General features: G+C 36.6%; 1 protein-coding gene and 1 long non-coding RNA gene across 10 annotated transcripts in view; both read right to left on the bottom strand.

Annotated features, from left to right (window-relative positions):
- Nucleotides 1–20,464, bottom strand: part of PAPOLA (poly(A) polymerase alpha) — a 57,381-nt gene that overhangs the window by 35,225 nt on the left and 1,692 nt on the right. For 6 of the 9 annotated variants that reach the window (XM_033850654.2, XM_033850652.2, XM_033850650.2 and 3 more), the window contains exons 2-6: nt 7,406–7,591; nt 6,823–6,889; nt 2,309–2,390; nt 561–670; nt 51–104 (exon numbers count right to left, since the gene is read on the bottom strand). In XM_033850654.2, the coding sequence (XP_033706545.1) occupies nt 51–104; nt 561–670; nt 2,309–2,390; nt 6,823–6,889; nt 7,406–7,591 (499 nt within the window). The remainder of the gene's footprint in view (nt 1–50; nt 105–560; nt 671–2,308; nt 2,391–6,822; nt 6,890–7,405; nt 7,592–20,464) is intronic. The other 3 variants (XM_019952625.3, XM_033850656.2, XM_073800073.1) reach the window with 3 other exon arrangements.
- LOC141277927 (uncharacterized) lies at nt 7,598–15,367 on the bottom strand. The gene is made up of 3 exons (XR_012329839.1): nt 15,240–15,367; nt 11,528–11,583; nt 7,598–10,740 (listed from the first exon to the last, which is right to left on the bottom strand). It is a non-coding gene; the product is annotated as an uncharacterized lncRNA (long non-coding RNA).

Genomic DNA, 20,464 nt, shown 5'->3' on the forward strand with positions numbered 1-20,464 from the left:
CTACACCTATCAAAATAACACACAGTAAGAACTGTCTATGTGAACCTTACCTCTATCCCATCAAAACACAGTTTGATAACTGGTACAAATGCCTCTTCAACAGCCTGTGGGAAAATTTAAAAATCAGTGTCTCTGAAAGTATACCTTAGGGCTACACTAGCTTTAGTGCTCTTAAATGAATGCAGTACTGACATAGCTTAAACATAATTTACCACAACACCTGACACAGACTAGGTTCTCAGTAAACAGGTTTAAGACTCGAGAATCCTAAGTCGCACAAGCCTAGGTTCAAATTCTTGATCTCTGCCACTCGGATATGTGACGGTGGCCAAGTTGCTTAATATTTACTTTGTTTGCCTCACTTCCTACTCTGTACATGAGATTACAGATTTATGATTTTAGACTGCTGTAAAGAATAAAATGCAAGCATACACATTAAGCTTAAAAGGGTCTGGCAAATTGCAAGAGTTCAATAAATTAATGGCCATACCATAAAACTCACTCAATTGACTAAACTGATTTTTATAACTCCTCCCCTTTCACTCTGAACATTTACGCACTCTTAAATCTTTTACTTCTTCCTGTAATTTCAACTTATCATAGAACGAGGTGAAAAAGTCACTTCGATCAACATGTCTTGGTGCAACACACAACGCATCAATATCGGCACCTAAAAAAAAAAATTAAGCCCATCAACCACTAGTTACCATTACAAGAAAATTATTTTGCATCTTATCATGGCAGTATTTGATGTTGAAAACCTGTTAATGTTACACTGATGAGCCTCTAAATGCACCCCTCTCCTTAAAAATAAAATTACCTGTCAGTATAAGAAAAACATGACCCTAATCGATGGGATATACTTTTTCCTGCAGCATCTTCTATTTGTAGTGGCCCAGGTGAACTGGGAGTCAAAGGAAGGTGACTCAGATAGGAACTCTTATGGTAAGAGAGGCAATTATGCAAGAATACACCCAACATCTTGGTGTCCTTAGTCACAGCCATGTTCATTAGTGAAACAAAAAAATACAGTTATCATTTATACATTGTGACTGGTGCTTCCAGGCTCCTACCTGCACCTAAATGGGACCTATGCACTTCAAGAAGGACCAATGGCAAGAATCCAAAGAGGCAGACCATGGTAAGAACAGTTGTTATTAATTTAGTGCTTGATAGGAGGCCAGCACTGAGTACATAGGGAGAGCACAAAAAAGATGATTAAAATCAATAACTGGGATCATAAAAAGAAGAGATCAATATGGAATCTGGTCAACATAATCATTTTCCTAAAAGACTCAATACCTGAGGCACTAACTCTGAAGGCTGTTTATCTGGCATATTCATGAAGGGGGAGAAGGGCATACAGTTCACAGGACACATCAAAAGCAAATGTACTACTTCCAGCACAGAGTAGTGGGAGGTGGGGAGAAGGAATAATGCCACAACAGAGAGAACCAGAGACTGGCAGATACTTTTAACAGAGGCTAGTGGCTAATGGTTGAAGAGTACAGCCTCAGACTGCCAGAGTTAGAATCCTAGCTCTGCCAGGAGATGGCTGGGAGCAACTGTTCAAGCTGTATTGCCTTTTTAAGTCTCAGACTCCTCTATTTGTTACATAAGAATAAATAAGATTATGAAGACCAAAAGATTACTAACTATGCTCAGTAAAAAAGAAAGAGTTCAATAATATTCTCTGCCATGATAACATTCTTATTGTATATTTATTTACACAGGGGAGAAAAACTACAAATGTAACTAAGAAAGTATTATTAGTGATTGTTACTGTGTTGCAGATACACATTTTTTTGGTTTGTTTTTTAACTATATTTCACGACTATAATACAGATTTTTTTCAAGCTTTAATTCATTTTTCTTCTGATTTCCAGAAGAAGATATCATTATTTTAATATCATTTTCTTCTGATATTCTTCAGGTAGCGGAAATGATATACAGAGCAGCACTGTCCAAAATGACTCCCCAAGGGGAAAAGTGTACTTCATGCGCACTTTCCAGTACGGTAGCCACTAACCATATGTGATTATTTAACAATGAAAATGTGGCTACTACTACTGAGAAACTGAATTTTTTATTTTACTTAATACTGCACTGGAGGGCACAGGTATGAAAGGTATCATTTTATATCTTTCTTCTTTTACCAAATTTAGGCTCCCTGAAGTCGTCTCTTCCATGCAAACCTAAGCTGTATAATACACTGCAAGTAACTGAGATGGATGTGTCATTATAATTTTTAAAAAATTAAAGAAGTATTCCTTCTCAAGATAATTAAAACAATATAAACAATATTTACCTTTTGTATGTACTCCTAATCTATAAGATCCAAATGTAAATATTTTTCCACCAACATTTTCAATTACAGATTGTGGAAGATTCTGTTGAAGCAAACAAAAAATAGTTATTTTGCCAGTGGAGCACAAAGGTAACTATTTCAAATAACACTACATTTTAAAAAAAAAAAAACCAAGTAAGATTTCTATGCAAATTTATACAGAGGGTAAACAAACTATAAGCTCTACAAAATACCAGGCCTTCATAGATCAACCTAACTTGAAATTTAAGCAATTTTCAACTTTCAATTAGTGTTAGAATTTTGCCACATTTTTGGAAACTGCTACAAAGACTGTGGTAGAGGAAATCATGTGATTCCACAGAAGCAATGTTAGAATCAGAAATTTTATTCATGATAAGGTGCTGCATAAATCATGAATGTTAGAATATAACAAAAACACATTCTGATTGCTTAAAAGACTGTATTCAGTGATTATACCAAATATGTCGCAGTACATTAGACTATAATTTTACTGTATCAAAAGTGACTTTAAGGCCAATAAGGCTACGTTTAATAGTTTAGTAGGCTTTAGTGGGATGATTTTGAGCAGAACTAAACTTATTGATGATTTCTTAGAGTAAAAACACCAGGAATGAGGAGAAAGGAAAGCACTTAGAAATCATCTTTCTGACCCTGGTATGACTATAAAGTACTATGGAGAATACGTTTAACCACCCTTGGTGGTAAGGATAATGTCTGTCCACAAAAAAAACCACCAAATCTTAATGTGTGCTAGATCCATGTCTCTCTCTCCTTTCTAATTCCTCAGTAAAGTCTTACTCAGTAGCAGAACGTAAAAGAGACCACTCTTCCCCACCACCTCCCAAAGTGACATAAATTGTTACTTCATATTCCAACAACCCTAAAAATAAATTGTAAAAGGCTCAGGAGACTCCCTTGCTTTTAAGGGCACACGCAGTCATCACTTATAGGAACAGGCAATCTAAATGTGCGGCATTACATTTCTAAAAGGAGGCGCCACCACCTCTTCCTACGTTTAGATATTTTAGAAACCACCTGTACAGCTGGCTTGGTTATTTAAGTTAAGCCAGCAAGGTGTGTACAGAAATATGCCTACAAAGGAAGATAGGAAAAAACTACCTGAGAACAATGTTCTGTGGACATCTCTAGTAAAATACAAATCTTTCGGATAAGCGCTCTCCAGGAGAACTGTCCAATACAGTAGGCACTAGCTATATTTCACTACCACTTGAAATGTAGCTAGGGTGGCTGAGGAGCTGAATGTTTAATTTTAATTTAAACTGAAATGGCCAAGTGTGGCTGGTGGCTACTGTATTAGACATTAGTATGTTTATAGCTATTACAGTTGTAATCCAGAAATTAAGATTTTTAATTAACATCACAGAAGAACTTTTCAATTGCAAATCTTTTTTAAGTCTCAGGATATTAGATGGCAAACAAGTCAAACAACTTAAATAAAATTCATATTGTATATAAATTTTCCCCAAAATATTATAAATTAATTGTAACTATACATCAAAAACCAGTGGTTCTTAGGACTTTCCTGGTGGTGCAGTGGTTAAGATTCCATGCTTCCACTGTAGGGGGTGCGGGTTCAATCCCTGGTCAGGGAACTAAGATCCCACATGCCACCCCCAGAAAAATCAGTGGTTTGCTACTGATTTAACTGGAGATATTTTTGGTTGTCACAATCTGGGGAGAGCAGACAGGCAGTGCATCTAGTTGGAAGAGTGCTGCTTAACAGCTTCCACGACAGTCCCTAAAAAAGAAATATGTGAGGAATTCCCTGGTGGTCCAGTGGTTAGGACTCCACACTTTCACTGCAGAGGACGCGGGTTCAATTCCCTGGTCAGGGAACTTAAGATCCCACAAGCCACGCAGCGTGGCCAGAAATGAAAAAAATACGTGGTCCCAAAATATCAATAGTGTCAACATCAAGACATCCTGTATCAGGTCTTAAAACCAAGCAGCTGAGGAAGAAATTCTCCCTAGGAAAACAGATATGAAAGATCAAACTTGTAGGGCTTCTCTGGTGGCGCAGTGGTTGAGAGTCCGCCTGCCGATTCAGGGGACACGGGTTCGTGCCCCAGTCCGGGAGGATCCCGCATGCCGCGGAACGGCTGGGCCCGTGAGCCATGGCCGCTGAGCCTGCACGTCCGGAGCCTGTGCTCCGCAACGGGAGAGGCCACAGCAGTGAGAGGCCCGCGTACCGCAAAAAAAAAAAAAAAAAAAAAAAAAAAAAAAAAAAAAAGATCAAACTTGTAAAGCCCCTAAAGTCCCACTCTCTAACCAATTTACTACCTCCAGAGTTAGGCTACAGAGAAAAGAACACTGACAAATTTGATTAGGAATGAGCATTAATTTCATTAATCCAAATAATTTTTCTTACCCTCAAGAAAACCAGCAGGAAGAACTGTATCAAGAGTTACCAGATAGGGCTTCCTTGGTGGCGCAGAGGTTACGAATCCGCCTGCCAATGCAGGGGACACGGGTTCGAGCCCTGGTCCAGGAAGATTCCACATGCCGCGGAGCAACTAAGCCCGTGTGCCACAACTACTGAGCCTGCGCTCTAGAGTCCGCGAGCCACAACTGCTGAAGCCCGCACACCTAGAGCCCGTGCTCCGCAACAAGAGAAGCCACCGCAATGAGAAGCCCACGCACCGCAAGGAAGAGTAGCCCCCGCTCGCCGCAACTACAGAAAACCCACACGCAGCAACAAAGACCCAACACAGCCAATTAATTAATTAATTATTAAAAATAGAATTACCAGTTACAGAAACTAACCAGGCACTCAATTACTGAAACAAAACTATCAATGAGACAGTACTCGTTTCACATTAAATAAATCTAAGTTCTGGCCTTATAACAGTTTTCAACTTAAATGTCTAAGAAAAAGCCATTAAAAACAAAGCTGTGTTTCCTATGCAAGATTAAAGAATCACTAAGTTCAATAAATGAGTAAAAATACTTAAACCTGGACATCCTTTGCTCAGCTTAAAAAGAAATCCTTTTCAAAATATCATTTTTATCAAAATTCTATCAATGACAAACATGTAGTATACATGGAGTCCCCAGTTTAGAATATTCTGGCTGCTGAAGTTTTAATCAGTTGCTTTGAAATATATATACACTGCTTTAAGAAAACAGTATTATAAATTTGACTAAAGCCAGAAGACTTTAACTTACTTTTCTTCTACCTTGATACCTTCTCTCAGGTTTTCTTCTACCTTTGGTTTTCTCCTACCTTGATACCTTCTCTCAGGTTTTCTTCTACCTCTGGTTCTCTTACTATCAATTTTTCAGCTGTATTATAGACTAAATATGCATTTTGTACTATCCTGGAAAAATGACCACTATTTACAGAGTTTTTAAAAAATGGCTTCTAAACACAACTTTACGAATACATTTCCAGAGAACAAACATATGGACACCAAGGGGAGAAAGTGGCTGGGGTGGGGGTGAATTGGGAGATTGGGATTGACATATATACACTAATAAGTATAAAATACATAACTAATAAGAACCTGCTGTATAAAAAAATAAATAAAATAAAATTCAAAAAAACCACAAAAAACTACATTTCCTTTACCAGAAGCCTATTCATGGATTCAACAGTTGTATGATATTCTTTTAAAAAGTTATTAGAAACTCAAAGAATATTATTATAAAAAACTGAATAGATAATTCAGTTTGAGTCTAACATCTGAAGGCCTAAAAAATGCTCATCGTTGCAGAATTCCTTAAAAGGTAACAAGATTCTCAAATACTTAATAAACATGTTTAATACATTTTTTTTTCCTAAGTGAAGCAAACGTTTTATCGAAATCAATTGTCAAATCACAATTTATCCAAATGACAATGCTACATTGTTCTTAAAAGAGTGGGCACAAAGATGGCACAGACACAATCCAGCATCTATCAAAATACCATCTGTAAAGAACCTGACTTATTTCGTGCTGTGCGTGAATGTGGTCCAGCATATAAGGGAGACTCAAAACCAGTCAATTTTTTTTCTTGATAACATGAAAAACATTTCACTACTTTGCCTCAAAATTAAGCACACTCATCTGTCTGTAACAACCGTGTTTAACACATTTTTTAAAGCACCTTTTGTGGGAAACATTATTTCTGTAAAGCGTGTAAGTAATTACTGAGCTTTGAAGTGTTACAACCAAAAGTATTTATAAAATCACTGAATTCAGTTCAGTTTTTCCTGCTTTCAAAATAGCTAGGTACCGGGACCTTCCTGGCGGTCCAGTGGTTAAGACTCTGCCCAATGCAGAGGACTCGAGTTTGATCCCTGGCTGGGGGACTAAGATCCCACATGCTGCACGGTATGGCCAAAAATAACCCCCAAAAAAGCTACATACCAAATACAAATTCTGCTGTCAACAGTCTAAAACACCTTCCGCATTCAAGACTCTAAATACTTATATAAGACAATTGCTGCGTTCAGCTGGCAAATTACTTCCTAGACAATTAAGTCACCTTACCTTGATTTCACTGATTTCTCGTATCCACTCTTTTACCAGGTTATTTAATTTTCCCAAAATTAAAATCCTGTTGATAGAGCAAATATCAATCAAGTATCAAGTTGTCTGTTATTCTAGATCACTACTAATTAAAATGAAAAAGCTTTAATAGGTGGCTTCCTAAATTTTAACCAGTCTTTAAGTTATCAGAAAAGAAGTTTATAGTATTAGCTATATGTAAGCACTGTTACACTGGGTGAGGCATTCCTCTAGCTTAGCAGGGCATTCCCCTTTCTCCTGACAATGCTGTAATACTATACTAACCAAAAGTATCACAAATCAAAATTAAGGGAATAGAACTTTATATAGACGAAAAGTTTTTTCTAGTTATCATTCTTGTTTGAAACAGACATATATTGGGGAGAATAATTCTGACTTGCTGAGTTCCTCAAAACTAGTTTATTATGTTAATAAAAAATTGTAACTTAAAAAAAGATATACATATACACTAATATGTATAAAATGAATAACTAATAAGAACCTGCTGTATAAAAAATAAAATAAAATAAAATTCAAAAAAAGAAAGATATATACACACACTGACCTGCGCTGCAGTTCCTCTTCCTCTTCAAAAACGCCAAAAGGCTTCAGAGTCTCAATTAGTTTCTGGGTAAGTAGGCAGTCAGTCTCCTTGGGGGCTGCTAAGCTGATGGGAGAGGTAATGCCATAGTGCTTCTGTGGCGGCTGTGTTTGCTGTGATCCCTGCGTTGTAACTGGACTGCAAACAGAACTGGATAAAATTACTGTCAAAAAATTTCTACAATTTAAAACTAATCAGATGACTAGAAAAAAATGCTTTAGTAAAATGCATTTCTAAACATAGTTGGTTCCCTGCCTTACCCCAAAAAACTTTCAATACATTTTGTTCGTTTTAAAACAAAAAGTAACACAAAAATTAAGTGATGAAAACATTAGTTCTCCTCCCACTCCAAGGATTTTAACTTTGTCACTATCTAAATATCTAAATAAACTATAAATAAGAATCCAGATCAGGGAATTCCCTGGTGGCAAAGTGGTTAAGAATCCACCTGCCAACGCAGGGGACACAGGTTGAGTCCTGGTCCGGGAAGATCCCACATGCTGAGAAGCAATTAAGGCCGTGCGCCACAACTACTGAAGCCCACATGCCTAGAGCCTGTGCTCCGCAGCAAGAGAAGCCACTGCAATGAGAAGCCTGCGCACCACAACGAAGAGTAGCCCCCGCTTGCCACAACTAGAGAAAACCCACACGCAGCAACAAAGACCCAATGCAGACCCAAAAAAAAAAAAAAAAAAAAAAATCCAGATCAAATAAATTGCTAGAGAAAATGCAATCTAGGATATAGTGGACTTCTTAGAAATTTTACTTACTCCTTACTTCTTGAAAAGGAGCCAAAGTCTATTAAATTGTTGTTTCTAAAGAGATGAGGATATATATAAAAACACTATTTTACCAATACAACAGACTCCCCAAATGGAATTTCACATCTGACTTGCAATGAATAAAACTCTAGATAATGAGGCAAATAACATAAACATAACTTGGAGGGGAAGAACTATATTCACACTAAGCTTGTTACAGAATTTTTGGTAAGAGATTTACACTTCAACAATGACTAATCAAAAGTTTTTCTGTTTTAAGAGCAATTCCTGATTTTTACAACCAATAGGGTTTTAACTGGTGAAAAGGTATGGCATGCTCTAAAGAAAGGTTTTAGGAAATTAATCTGACTCAATTATTTTTTGGTGAAACCAATTCTTGTTTTCTTTTTCTCCCTTTTTAAATCAATGGACAGGGACTCTAAAGATAAGCAGCACAATTATTAACTAAAAACTACCTGGTCAAATAACATACAGAACCAGGTAAGGACTAAGGAAGAAGCTAACATCTGAATCAGTTATTTGCCCCAAATTCTGTTCCTTAAGAAATAATTTATACACACACACACCTACTTTTTTTCAAGTTCTAAAAATATATATATATACTTTTAATTAAAGTGCAATAATCTACTAAAGCAATAAGATGCCAGAATCCCATGGCAGGTAAGTCCCATTATGTATTTACTACCTATCCCTGGGTTCTGGTTTATACTATGACTGCAGGACTACATTTTATATTGTCTTCTGATATCAACAGAAAACCTAAGAATGCCAGGAAGCCCATAGTGTTTGTTACTAATTAGTCACTAGGCTGTATAGCATTTAATCAATGCTTCCTAAACTAGTTATACATTGTCTCAATTTTAATTCAGATTTTATAGTAACATTTGCTGAATAAATATGAGTCAGATTTATTATCTCTTACAGCAATTAACTTATGTCTCATCACTTCCTCCTACTACTTTAAATTGCACAGCTATACAAGGCTATGGTGTTAATTCAGAGCTGTGGATCCACATGAGCACCAAGCATCCTCAAAGACTAAATATCTTAATGTTCTATTTTTCAAATTTATGTAGCATCTCCCATGATTAGAATATACAAATTAACATTAAGTGTAAATGCATTCATAATATCTTGGTTAATACATATTTTCATCAATCAACAAATAGTTATCATCAGGTTCCACCAAGCTGACACCAAAAAGGTGGCCCTCAAAACTGCCTACCATTTCTTCACACCACGCTCTAATAGATTCCAGATAAATTATGTATTAAGTTTAAAAAAATACACTTAACACATATCTTAGTATAATTATATTTTCTTGCATTGTTCATTGCTTCATGTGAGTTTCTCCAAGTAAACTATAGCCCTTCATGACCACCCCAGGATTATGAATACTTTTTATAAATGATTTTAACATAAGTAGAGCCAGATATGAAAACAAGTGTAAAATCCTTTCTAGCTAGACTTGGTTCATGCAAGGAGAGCTTTCAAGTCAAATGTAAATTGAATTCATGTTTTCCTACCTTAAAATAATAAACCTCTATTGGATTGTTTTGTTTTGAGCAAACATCTGCATTCTTTTCCTTTCTGAAGGGGCTAAATTCATTACCAGTTGAGTTTGGATGATCACCAAAATGACTGCCCATTCTCTGTGGGGTTAAGCTTTCTTGCAGATTCCCATTTTTTCTTTCTCAAATATTCAGGTTCTTCATTGTCATACAAAAATCAATGCTTGGAAAGATCCTTGTCTACTTCACCTGTATTACCAGAATATTGGATATAGACTCAGATTTCTTTCTTTTTTTAAAAAATCAATTTATTTATTTATTTTTGGCTGCATTGGGTCTTTGTTGCTGTGTGTGGGCTTTCTCTAGCTGCGGTAAGCAGGGTCTACTCTTCGTTGCGGTGCGCGGGCTTCTCATTGCCGTGGTTTCTCTTGTTGCAGAGCACAGGCTCTAGGCGCACAGGCTTCAGCAGTTGTGGCACAAGGGCTCAGTAGTTGTGGCTCACGGGCTTAGTTGCTCCACGGCATGTGGGGTCTTCCCGGACCAGGGCTCGAACCCGTGTCCCCTGCACTGGCCACCAGGGAAGTCCTAGACTCAGATTTCTAAATTCACACCAAGTTTGTCTACTTTAATTTGAAAAAAAAAAAATTGATGTCTACATTAGTTTCCACATGAACATTTTGATGGGGAAACAAATCATACTCCGGTTGTAAATGTTTATTTATTCAAAATGTAGTCACATCATATAAAACCACATTTACTTGTCCCATCTAATTCAAAACAGAACATTATAGGGGGACATTCCTGGTGGTCCAGTGGTTGAGAATCCGTCTTGCAATGCAGGGGACGCCAGTTCGATCCCTGGTGGGGGAACTAAGATCCCACATGCCTCAGGGCAACTAAGCCTGCACACCGCAACTACTGAGCGCACGTGCCACAACTAATGAGCCCACATGCCACGACTACAGAGAAGCCCATGAGCTGCAAGGAAAGATCCCGCCTGCCGCAACTAAAAAAAAAAAAAAAAAAAAAGAGAGAGAATGAACATATGTATCACATATCTCTGTATGTATACATATCTAATACAAATTACATATAGAACATATACTAATTCAAGAACACATATGAAAAGAAATAAAAGTAAATCACAACCAAATAAAAGGAAAGAAACAAATACATGTTTTAAAAGGTACAAGATACCTGTGTCTCCAATAGAAATGGCTTAATCTTACGCTAAGTGGCTAGACTAGGAATTCTAGGCTGCCAGATGCTCTGAATGTCCAAAATGTAGAAATATTAGCTATGATTGAGCTTTAAATGGAAGAAGTCAAAATTTTCCATTTAATTTTTAATATTAGAAATTAAGTAGAGTGATAAAACAATTTAAGGATCTTTTTGTTGCTGTTCTGTTTCTAACAAAACAAATATACACACTCCAATATCAGGTAATGTGAAGGACTCTGCTTTACAGACTTTCTCCTGGAACTATACACCAGACAGCTAGCTATCAATCCCAAGAATGCAAAGCTCTCCCTCAAATTTTTGAACACATGAGACACCTGCCCATGTCCGTCACTTTCTAGAGACATTTTTACCAGTATTTAGTTTTCTTCAGACATGATTTTAAAAATAACTTCTACAATGATATAAAACAATGAGAAAAAAACTAGATACGGAGCCACAGTATTTGTGATCCACTGAAATTTCTTTCTGGTTTTCAATTTAAATATCAAGAACAGCTGTGCTTTTCCTGAGTAACTGGCTCATTTTCATCTCATGAACATATCTGTACTTACCTTTAGGCTACTGCCTGAATTCTTAGAGCAAAACTGGTGGCCATCCAGCAAGTTCTCTACAAAAATCCAAAAATCACTGTACTTCTGTAAGAACTGTTTTAGTACCCTAATTTCTTGCTGTTTTATATCTCTATCCTGATTCTCCCTTGTCATCCACCTTTAATGCAAACACCGTGCTAGTTTTAAAATGTGACTAAAGTACTCTTAAAAGTCTCAGTCCTTTCTGGGTCAGAGCAAGATATAAATACCTATACATACAGTACATATACGAATCTTGCCCCCCTCCAAAATTACAAAAGACAGCCAAACACTCTTCCCCCCACCCCACTTTTTTGGGAGTAAGAAGGGAGAAACGAAGAGGGCACAATACTAAATATTTTCAGAATTCTTCTCTCTCTTAGAACATAAGGCATTTTCTTTATAATATTTAAAATAATTTTCATCAAGGCAAAGCTTACCCAGGACATATACCCACCTTTCCTTTTTTATTATTATTATTTTTAATTTCAACAACATTCTATATAACAAATCCATTCCAACTACACTTGTTCTGCCTCTTGGCATCTTGGTCCCACTCTTTCTACTCCCCTGCTATGCCAAACTACCATTCATACTGCTACCAAGTGTTACCTTCCTAACACACAGCTTCCTTAAAAACCCACATGACTTCTGGTACTGGCATTCAAAACTGTCCACAAAAACTGCTCTCAACCCAGAAGCAATCTGAAAAGAGACAAAGCAGGCCTGATTTCACTTCTACTAGTTATACCACTCTGGTTTCACTTCTGCCACTAGTTATGTGATTCTTGTTAAGTTGTAACTCTATGGATTTACCTTAGAATTTATTACATCTCTTCTCTACTTTGGATGGCAAACTAGAAATTTAAATACTATAACATGTTTATGACATGAAAGTCCAGTTCCCAAACACAGAAAGTTTTTAAACCAATACTCAAAAGAAAGGTCCATCCTTTCCTCATGCTAGGCTAAGACCTAACTCTAATTAGTATAAATATTTTGGTACTCAGAAATGGCAACATTTTTGTGAAACTGGCATATGACTGTAGGCTGCTTATTTTGGCCAGATACTTGTTTCAAAAGTTTAGGCATCCAATTTAACCAATACATGTGCTCTGAAATATCAAGAACCACTTTGATTACAGTAACTATAAAGCTAACTCAAATAGTGCAAGTTCCTATGATTTGTAAACTATAGTTTAGTAGCCCTACATTCAAATAGTCGAAGTATGATCAATCTTTGGATGTATCATATTGACGACCACTTCAAGCCAGTGAGGAAAGTTAAGGAATACTCAAATGAAAGACCTATATTAGTACCTGTTTTCACTAAGTGAATGAAATCCAAAGAGGACTTTCACTTTTACGAAAAAAAGGCAAAAAGCAAAAGCACTCTTCGTTTGTTTTGCAAGCGGTTTCAGAGGCAGCGTGCGCCCTGAGTAGCAAGAGCGACACTAACAAGCTTCTTCCCCAGGATATACGTATACTCAGCATCAAACTACCATAGCCTGGAACTGTGTCTGTGAGCAGCAATGCTTTATCTCAATTTATTCTATGCACCTGTTAGCAAGATGTGTATAAGGTAGTTGCTTCTTCATTTTATGCGTTTTGGCTTACAAAAACTTTCACAGGACCTTTCTACTTTTGGATAGGGAGGGAAACCTGTATTCTTAATATGTTCTTAAATCAACTTTTAAAAGTTTCACTGCAAATCAAGGAAGCACATTAAGACGATCACTTTTTCTGTCAGACTGGAGAAAAACAAAGCTGATGTACATCTGGTAAAAAATGAAAGACTTATTATAAACCTCCAAAAATGAGCACTCTTAGCCATCACAAAGGATGTGAACATGGTATATCATTTTAAAAAGCAATCTGGCAATATTCATCAAATTTTTTTTAAAGCTTATGTCTAGCAACTTCATCTCTAGCAATCTCTTACAGAAACACTAGGACACAAGGACTCAAACTGAAGGTCCTGATGTTGGAAGACATAGCCTCTTTAATTTACAATACATTTTTAGTATATTAAATGTGTACATTAAAGCACAAATTTCTACTGCTCCTGGGGTACGAATACAATGGCTTAGAAGACAGGCCAAATACGGGCCCAAAATCCTGTTCAGCAACAATAAGCTTGAAATGAACAATGTCTACCCCAGCATTATACTTTATAGAGGGAGCATGCTTGGTATTTGTAAATAAATACCTCTCTTGACCCTACAGATTCTGGAATTTGACCCTTATTATAGGAATAATACAAAAGATACCCAAGGCTGTTCACTGGAGCACTGTATACAGTGCACCAACAAACTGGAAACCACCTAAATATCCATTAATATGATATAGGACTGGCGAATTACAGTACATTCTTACAACTTAATACTATGCTATATAAAAAGAATGAGGTGGTTATCCCATGTAGTAGCATGGAAACATGGCCACAATATGTCAGGTGAAAGAAGTTGTAGAATATAATTATGATAATAGCAAATATTTACTGAAACCTCAACATATTCCAGTTAGTGTGGCAAGCACTTCACATTATTCCTGACTATTCCAACGACTCTATTCACTGGGTCAGGATATGATCTCAGGCATCTGACTATAATCATAAGCCTCTATACATCTTTCACAACATACAGTCTTGTACCTTTAAAAGTTATTTGTGTATTATGTCTATACATGCATAGAAACACACGAAGCAAAACTGATTGTTGGAAGAATTCCATCTTCTAGGATTTTGTTTCCATTTGTTAAAGTACTTTTAAAGATAAATATTAATGAAGTCATACAAAAGTTGAAAATCATCTAATTCTACTATTCACCATTAAGCTTGATAGTAAAGAGACTAAAACCACCCCCTAAAATCATTCCCCAACAGCAAGGGACAGCAAACAAATGTTCAATTTAAATCAATAATTAGCTTTTTGATTATTAGCTTTGTAGTTTATGCTAATCAAAATGTTATTTTAAAGAACTGAAAAACCTTAAAATGGATTTTTCAGTGTAACGCTTTGTGATTAGAAAATTAAATACAAAGCAAATCATGATTTACAGCTCTAGAAAACTGGTAAAGCACCAAAGCTATCTATCAAACTTCATCAATCCAATTTTCCTAAAAGCACCTTTTCCTCATTTAAGTTATTTTTCCCAGAAAGTATTTTATTAGGCTGAAACTTACTGAACTAGGATCCTAAATATGTATGAAAGACAATGCTAAAATCAGGAATACAAAAATAGTCTCTAACCTCAGTGACAATCTCAAATTTGGTCTGGGATTCAGATCTTTAAAGAACAGATCAGTGCAAAGTAAAAGCTTAAAATAAACATTACAGAAACAAAGAATCAAGGATATACCAAAGGAAAAGGTTAAGGAGGTATGTACTCTAAATGACTTGCAGAAGGGGAAAGGAGCAGTCTCTGCAGATGACTAACACACAAAGGAAAGGACAACAAATCACCAATGGTGTTTTCTGAAATAGTTAATATTTAACGACTTTCTTCCCAATTTAAACAAAGCTCATGCTACTGATGAATCTCTGCCTCCTCACATTGGGCATACGGAATTGGTGGCACGTAGTACTAAAAGGGTCAATTGCCTCAAAATATATAGATCCTAGCCAACAGAAAACACTGTCATTTCTTGCTAGTTTTATTAGTCAGTGAAGTTAAAACTGAAAGCTTAACTTACTTGATATTCTTCTTTAGAAGTAATCAGATAAATCACAGTAACACTTAATGGGTACATCCCAGGTGGTCCAGTAGTTAAGAATCCATCTTGCAATGCAGGGGATGCCGGTTCAATCCCTGGTCCGAGAACTAAGAACCCACATGCCACAGAGCAGCCAAGCCCACGCTCAGCAACTACTGAGCCCATGCACTGCAACTACTGAGCCCGCACGCCACAACTACAGAGCCCACGCACCACAACTAGAGAGAAGCCTGCGCACCGCAACAAAGAGACGGCGCACAGCAACAAAAGATCCCACATGCCACAACTAAGACCCAACACAGCCAAAAAATAAATATTTTTTTAAAAACCACAGTATGTAATTTGCTGTTCAAAGGCCTTAACCTTAAACATAATGTGCCCATTCAAATTAAGCAGGAAAAAAGGACATTGAACAGAATAGGAATATGGGATCTCTCTAAAGTATCTGAATATGCATTAAATATTAATTCTTACCAGAAATAATACAATCTCCTCTTTCACAAGAAGTTTAACACATATTTAAATTTTACCTGTAGCTTAGACAAGACAACGTATTTGCTCACTAAGACATTATTCTAAGGATGGCTAATTCACCTGCCATCCTGTGTAACTGGTACTAAACATAGTTAGAACCTAACTATAGTCTTAAAATATGTATTCCAGGTGGATCATCCAGCCAATATTTAGTCAGCAGCAGAGGCTCAAGTATAGATGAAGCAATAGTTTACGCTCAAGGGGAATAAATTATGATGAATCCCAACGCCAAACTTTGGAAATAAAAGGTTGATTATACAGAGAAAAGGTACTTGTTACTGAATTGTAACAATGGCCAGGTTATTTTTCCTTCCTTCCTAAGGGCACTTCCAACTGTCCCTCTGCCCTCTCTCCAAGAGGGGCTAGAAGCAAAAACAAAAAACAGCCAAACCACAGCATTCCTGCATCAGTATTTGTCAAGCACAATTTGAAAATGAAAGAAATGTAACTAGAGAATCTAAAAAGTACAAAAATGTATCAGAAAATAATAGTCAAAAATATATTAAATCATAGTATTATAAACAGGAAATGCAATTTAGATGTTTCTGATAACCAAAATGACAGGAACACTATTCTTAAATAAAAACTTATTTAAAACTATAAAGACTACTGTAAAATGCAAGAAGCTGGTTTCTGAACGAAATATAGAGGGAACAGAAATGTGAGACAATTCTGTGACAGAAGAGGAATAAAAATATCAAATTTAAACTCCTACATTTTTTTCTTCTGCAAATCCTTAAATTTTCAAGTGAGAATGCTATAAAATTCTGCAGACCTGCAATCCAACGACTAAAAAACAACTATCTTCCACACAACTTGATCTTGAAAATTAAGTATACTTAAGACATACAAACAGACTCCCATTGAGCTGATGAAACATAGTTCTCAACAAGATACACAGTAAATGGCACAGTACTAGAAAGAGAATGAAACATGGAACCCAGAGTTGAATTCGGCTGCAGTCTATAACTTAGCACCCTTAAGACCTTAGAGTGACGACTTTGAGCCTCACTTTACAAGAACTAATATCTCCTGCAATGGTGCTGTTTTATGAATCACAGACTCAGATTGTACACTTATTTAAAAGCTGCTGAATAATCAGAACGATGAACATACCAAATAAAAGACATGCCTCTTCCACCAACCAAAAATGAAAAATAGCTGGGACTCCAACTGGCCTCATTTTGCCAGAGAGTAGCTTTTATAAACCTGCCTAGATGCAACTCAAGGTGAAATTTAATTGTAATGTTAACTTGAAGTAGCTTAGTTACCAAGAAATGGAATATTCTGATGAATCAAAAGTTATATGTTTTCAAGCCAGAAGGCTTTGGGGGGTTGAGGGAGGGGGTGTCAGGGAGTGGGAACTGACTTACAAATTCACTCAAATCCAATTATCTTCCCTCCCAACTTCTCCATCAAAAAGCATGAACCGACAACATGCTTAAAGTAAAATACCACATTTCAAAACCATAACTTTTATTAAGCAGCAAGAAATTCATTACAAAATCTCTACATCTTAAAATCTGAGAATCAAAATCTCTCAGTTAGAAGTTACCTTTCAAAGGTTATCTAATACATTGTTTTTCATTGACAACAAAAAATATCTTTAAATCATGTGTGTGTCCATTCCTCCAGACCATTCAAAAACCACCAGAGATGCTGCACAGACACCACCACTGGAAACAGCGCAGCTTGGGGCAGCTGTCAGTTGTTACTATACATCAGTTTCTCGAACTTTTGGGTCTTAGGACCCTTTCACAACTCTTAAAATTTATTGAGGACTCCAATGACCTTTTGTTTATATGGATTATGTCTGCCATTATTTACTACATTAGAAATTACAACAGGGAAATTTTTGTACAGTAACAAGAAATCTATTACATGTTAACATAAATGACTTTTTTAAAAATAACTGATTTCCAAAACAAAAAACTTAGTGAGAAGAACAGCACTATTTTAATCAAAAATCAAAAATAGCTGGTTCCCGGGCTTCCCTGGTGGCGCAGTGGTTGAGAGTACGCCTGCCGATGCAGGGGACGCGGGTTCGTGCCCCGGTCCGGGAAGAGCCCACATGCTGCGGAGTGGCTGCGCCCGTGAGCCGTGGCCGCTGAGCCTGCGCGTCCGGAGCCTGTGCTCCGCAACGGGAGAGGCCACAACAGTGAGAAGCCCGTGTACCAAAAAAAAAAAAAAAAAAAAAAAGCTGGTTCCCACATCTGCTTCTGCATGCAATCCCTTTTGATAAGTTGTTTTGGTAGATGCACAGGAATAAAACCTGGCATTACACCATTATAACTAGAAAACAGTGTTCTAATAGCCTTTTCAAATAACTTTGGATATTCTTCTTTGATATTACACCAAAATGCCGCAAGTGGTAATTTCTTAGAGACTAGTTACAGTATGAAAGCAGAAACTACAGCAATAAACCCTTTGCACTCTTGCATTAAAATCGACTGGTCCACCTTGCACTTTAAATGTACCTTTACCCATGCATGATTTTATTACATCATGATTGGTGGTTTGGAAAATGTGGGTTCACTTAAGATACGCATATCTTCCAAATGTTGGCACATTATTATACAAAATCAAAAAAAGTTCACTAATATCACCATCGATCAAATCAGAAACATTTTTAATTACTGGGAGGCTGTCAAGCTCACAATGACAGAAACAAGCATTCTAAAATTCTAATTTTTGCTTGAAAGCTCAAATTTTATCACTGGCCACAAACACTGTCAGTTGTTCTTAAAGAGACAGGCTCCATTTTTCAAGTAAATGCTAAGTAGTCAAGTATGAACATCATAGTTCATCAATTGTTCTTTCAGGTAAAAACAGAGCTCAATGAGAAAAGCACTAGCTTAGCTCACAAATCAATCATACATGTGCTCTTCGCAAAACAACCATCCTACTTTTTAGCATACAGCTTTAAGTGTACTTCCCATTTTATCACAACATACTCAAAAAACTCAAGGGTCAAGACTTAATAAAATTAACATTTTTTACTGCTTCATCAAGGACTTTTTTTTCAAACTGTGTGTGTTTGTGTGCATGTGTGTAGTGAAGTAATACAATGACAACTAGTAGAATACAGTGCCTCTGCCCTGATTCTTCCTAAAACATCACTACCCACCACTGCTTTTGCACCACTGGTGCAAATGTCAACAGACTAAAAAGACATAACATCTCAATATTATGAAAAGTTTGGATTTTATGTACTCCCTAAAAGGATCTCAAGGACCCCTGACATCCAGGCTTCTACAAATCACACTCTGAGAACCACTGCTACACGATATTACTACCCAACAAAAGGTCTCAGTTCTACCTCTTATCACTACATGAAACTACTCCAATTCCCTCTTTTTTTGTGACAACCCCAAAAATATGGAAGAAAAGCTATTGTCTCCCCCAAGTCTTGCTAAATATCTCTTCCAATAACATTCTACAAATGTGCCATGAATGCTAAGTCACTGATAATGTTTACTCCCCTTAAAGTCTTTTTTATTACCAGTGTGATAACTAGAACTGAGCTGATGCAAATAATGATCTGACCAGCACAGAGTAAGGCAGAAACTGGAATATAGTTCTCATACAGGTCTTATACACTGTATTAATGCAGTAGTTGTCAACAAGATGTTGGCCCCCAAGGTACATCTGGCAATATCTGGACACACTTTTGATTTTCATTACCAGGACATGGGGGGTGGGACTCCCACAATCTAGTAGGTAGAAGTCAGGCATGCTGTTAAACACCCTGCAATACACAGGACAGAATTATCAGCCTAAAATGTGAATAGTACCACCATGAGAAATCTGGTATTAACAGATCCTAAGACTACCAAAATTTTGGAAGCTTAATCACCATGGCTCTTAAACCATACCAGCTTTTCAAAACTATATATGCAATTACATATGCTTTTGGACAATATATGGAGACCTGCTCACAATGTTTTCTAACGACGTACCTTCAGTAATCTGTTTTGATTTCATCCATTCTGACAATTTACCTATACCTTAACCCCCCCACCCACACACAAAGACTTAACAGCCACACCAAACAGGAAAGTGGAAGTCAAACACAATACAGTCTGGAAATCACAATTCAAAACATCAAAGAAATAAAATTAATGATACCAGAACATGAAAAACAAAGAAAGCAAACTAATGAGAAAAAAGGCCTACTTAACTAGGCAGTCTATAGTCTTTTAGTTTACTTTAAAAGGACTATAGTACACATAGGGTTAACAGTAAGAGAAAAGCTAATGAAAAACTGGCCATATTGTTCACATTTCAAGAAACACACTAGAAAGACAATATCCGTGTGTGAGAATCTGCTGCCTTCACTTTGTCTTCCATTTTAAACATCTGCACTAACTTCCAAACAATGTGAAGCACTTAGGTCTTTAAAGGAAAGGTATATCTCCCTTCCTCAAAGCATGCTGGGAAAAAGCAGGTATAAAAGAACTTTTAATTTCTAAAAAGACATAAATTATTTCTTCATTAAAGCCCTTTAAGGCATACATTTCCTATTACTGATCAATTTTTAATACTGACATGATTATCAGAAACAGCAATAAAATGTGAGCTAACACAAAGAAGTCACATGGCATTACTGCAAACATTTAGGTTTACTTTAATTGCTGCTGAATCGAAAAATGCCACAAAAATCTTGCTTA

This window comes from Tursiops truncatus, chromosome 2 (genome assembly GCF_011762595.2).
Source record: "Tursiops truncatus isolate mTurTru1 chromosome 2, mTurTru1.mat.Y, whole genome shotgun sequence".
In the NCBI taxonomy this organism is placed as follows: domain Eukaryota; kingdom Metazoa; phylum Chordata; class Mammalia; order Artiodactyla; family Delphinidae; genus Tursiops; species Tursiops truncatus.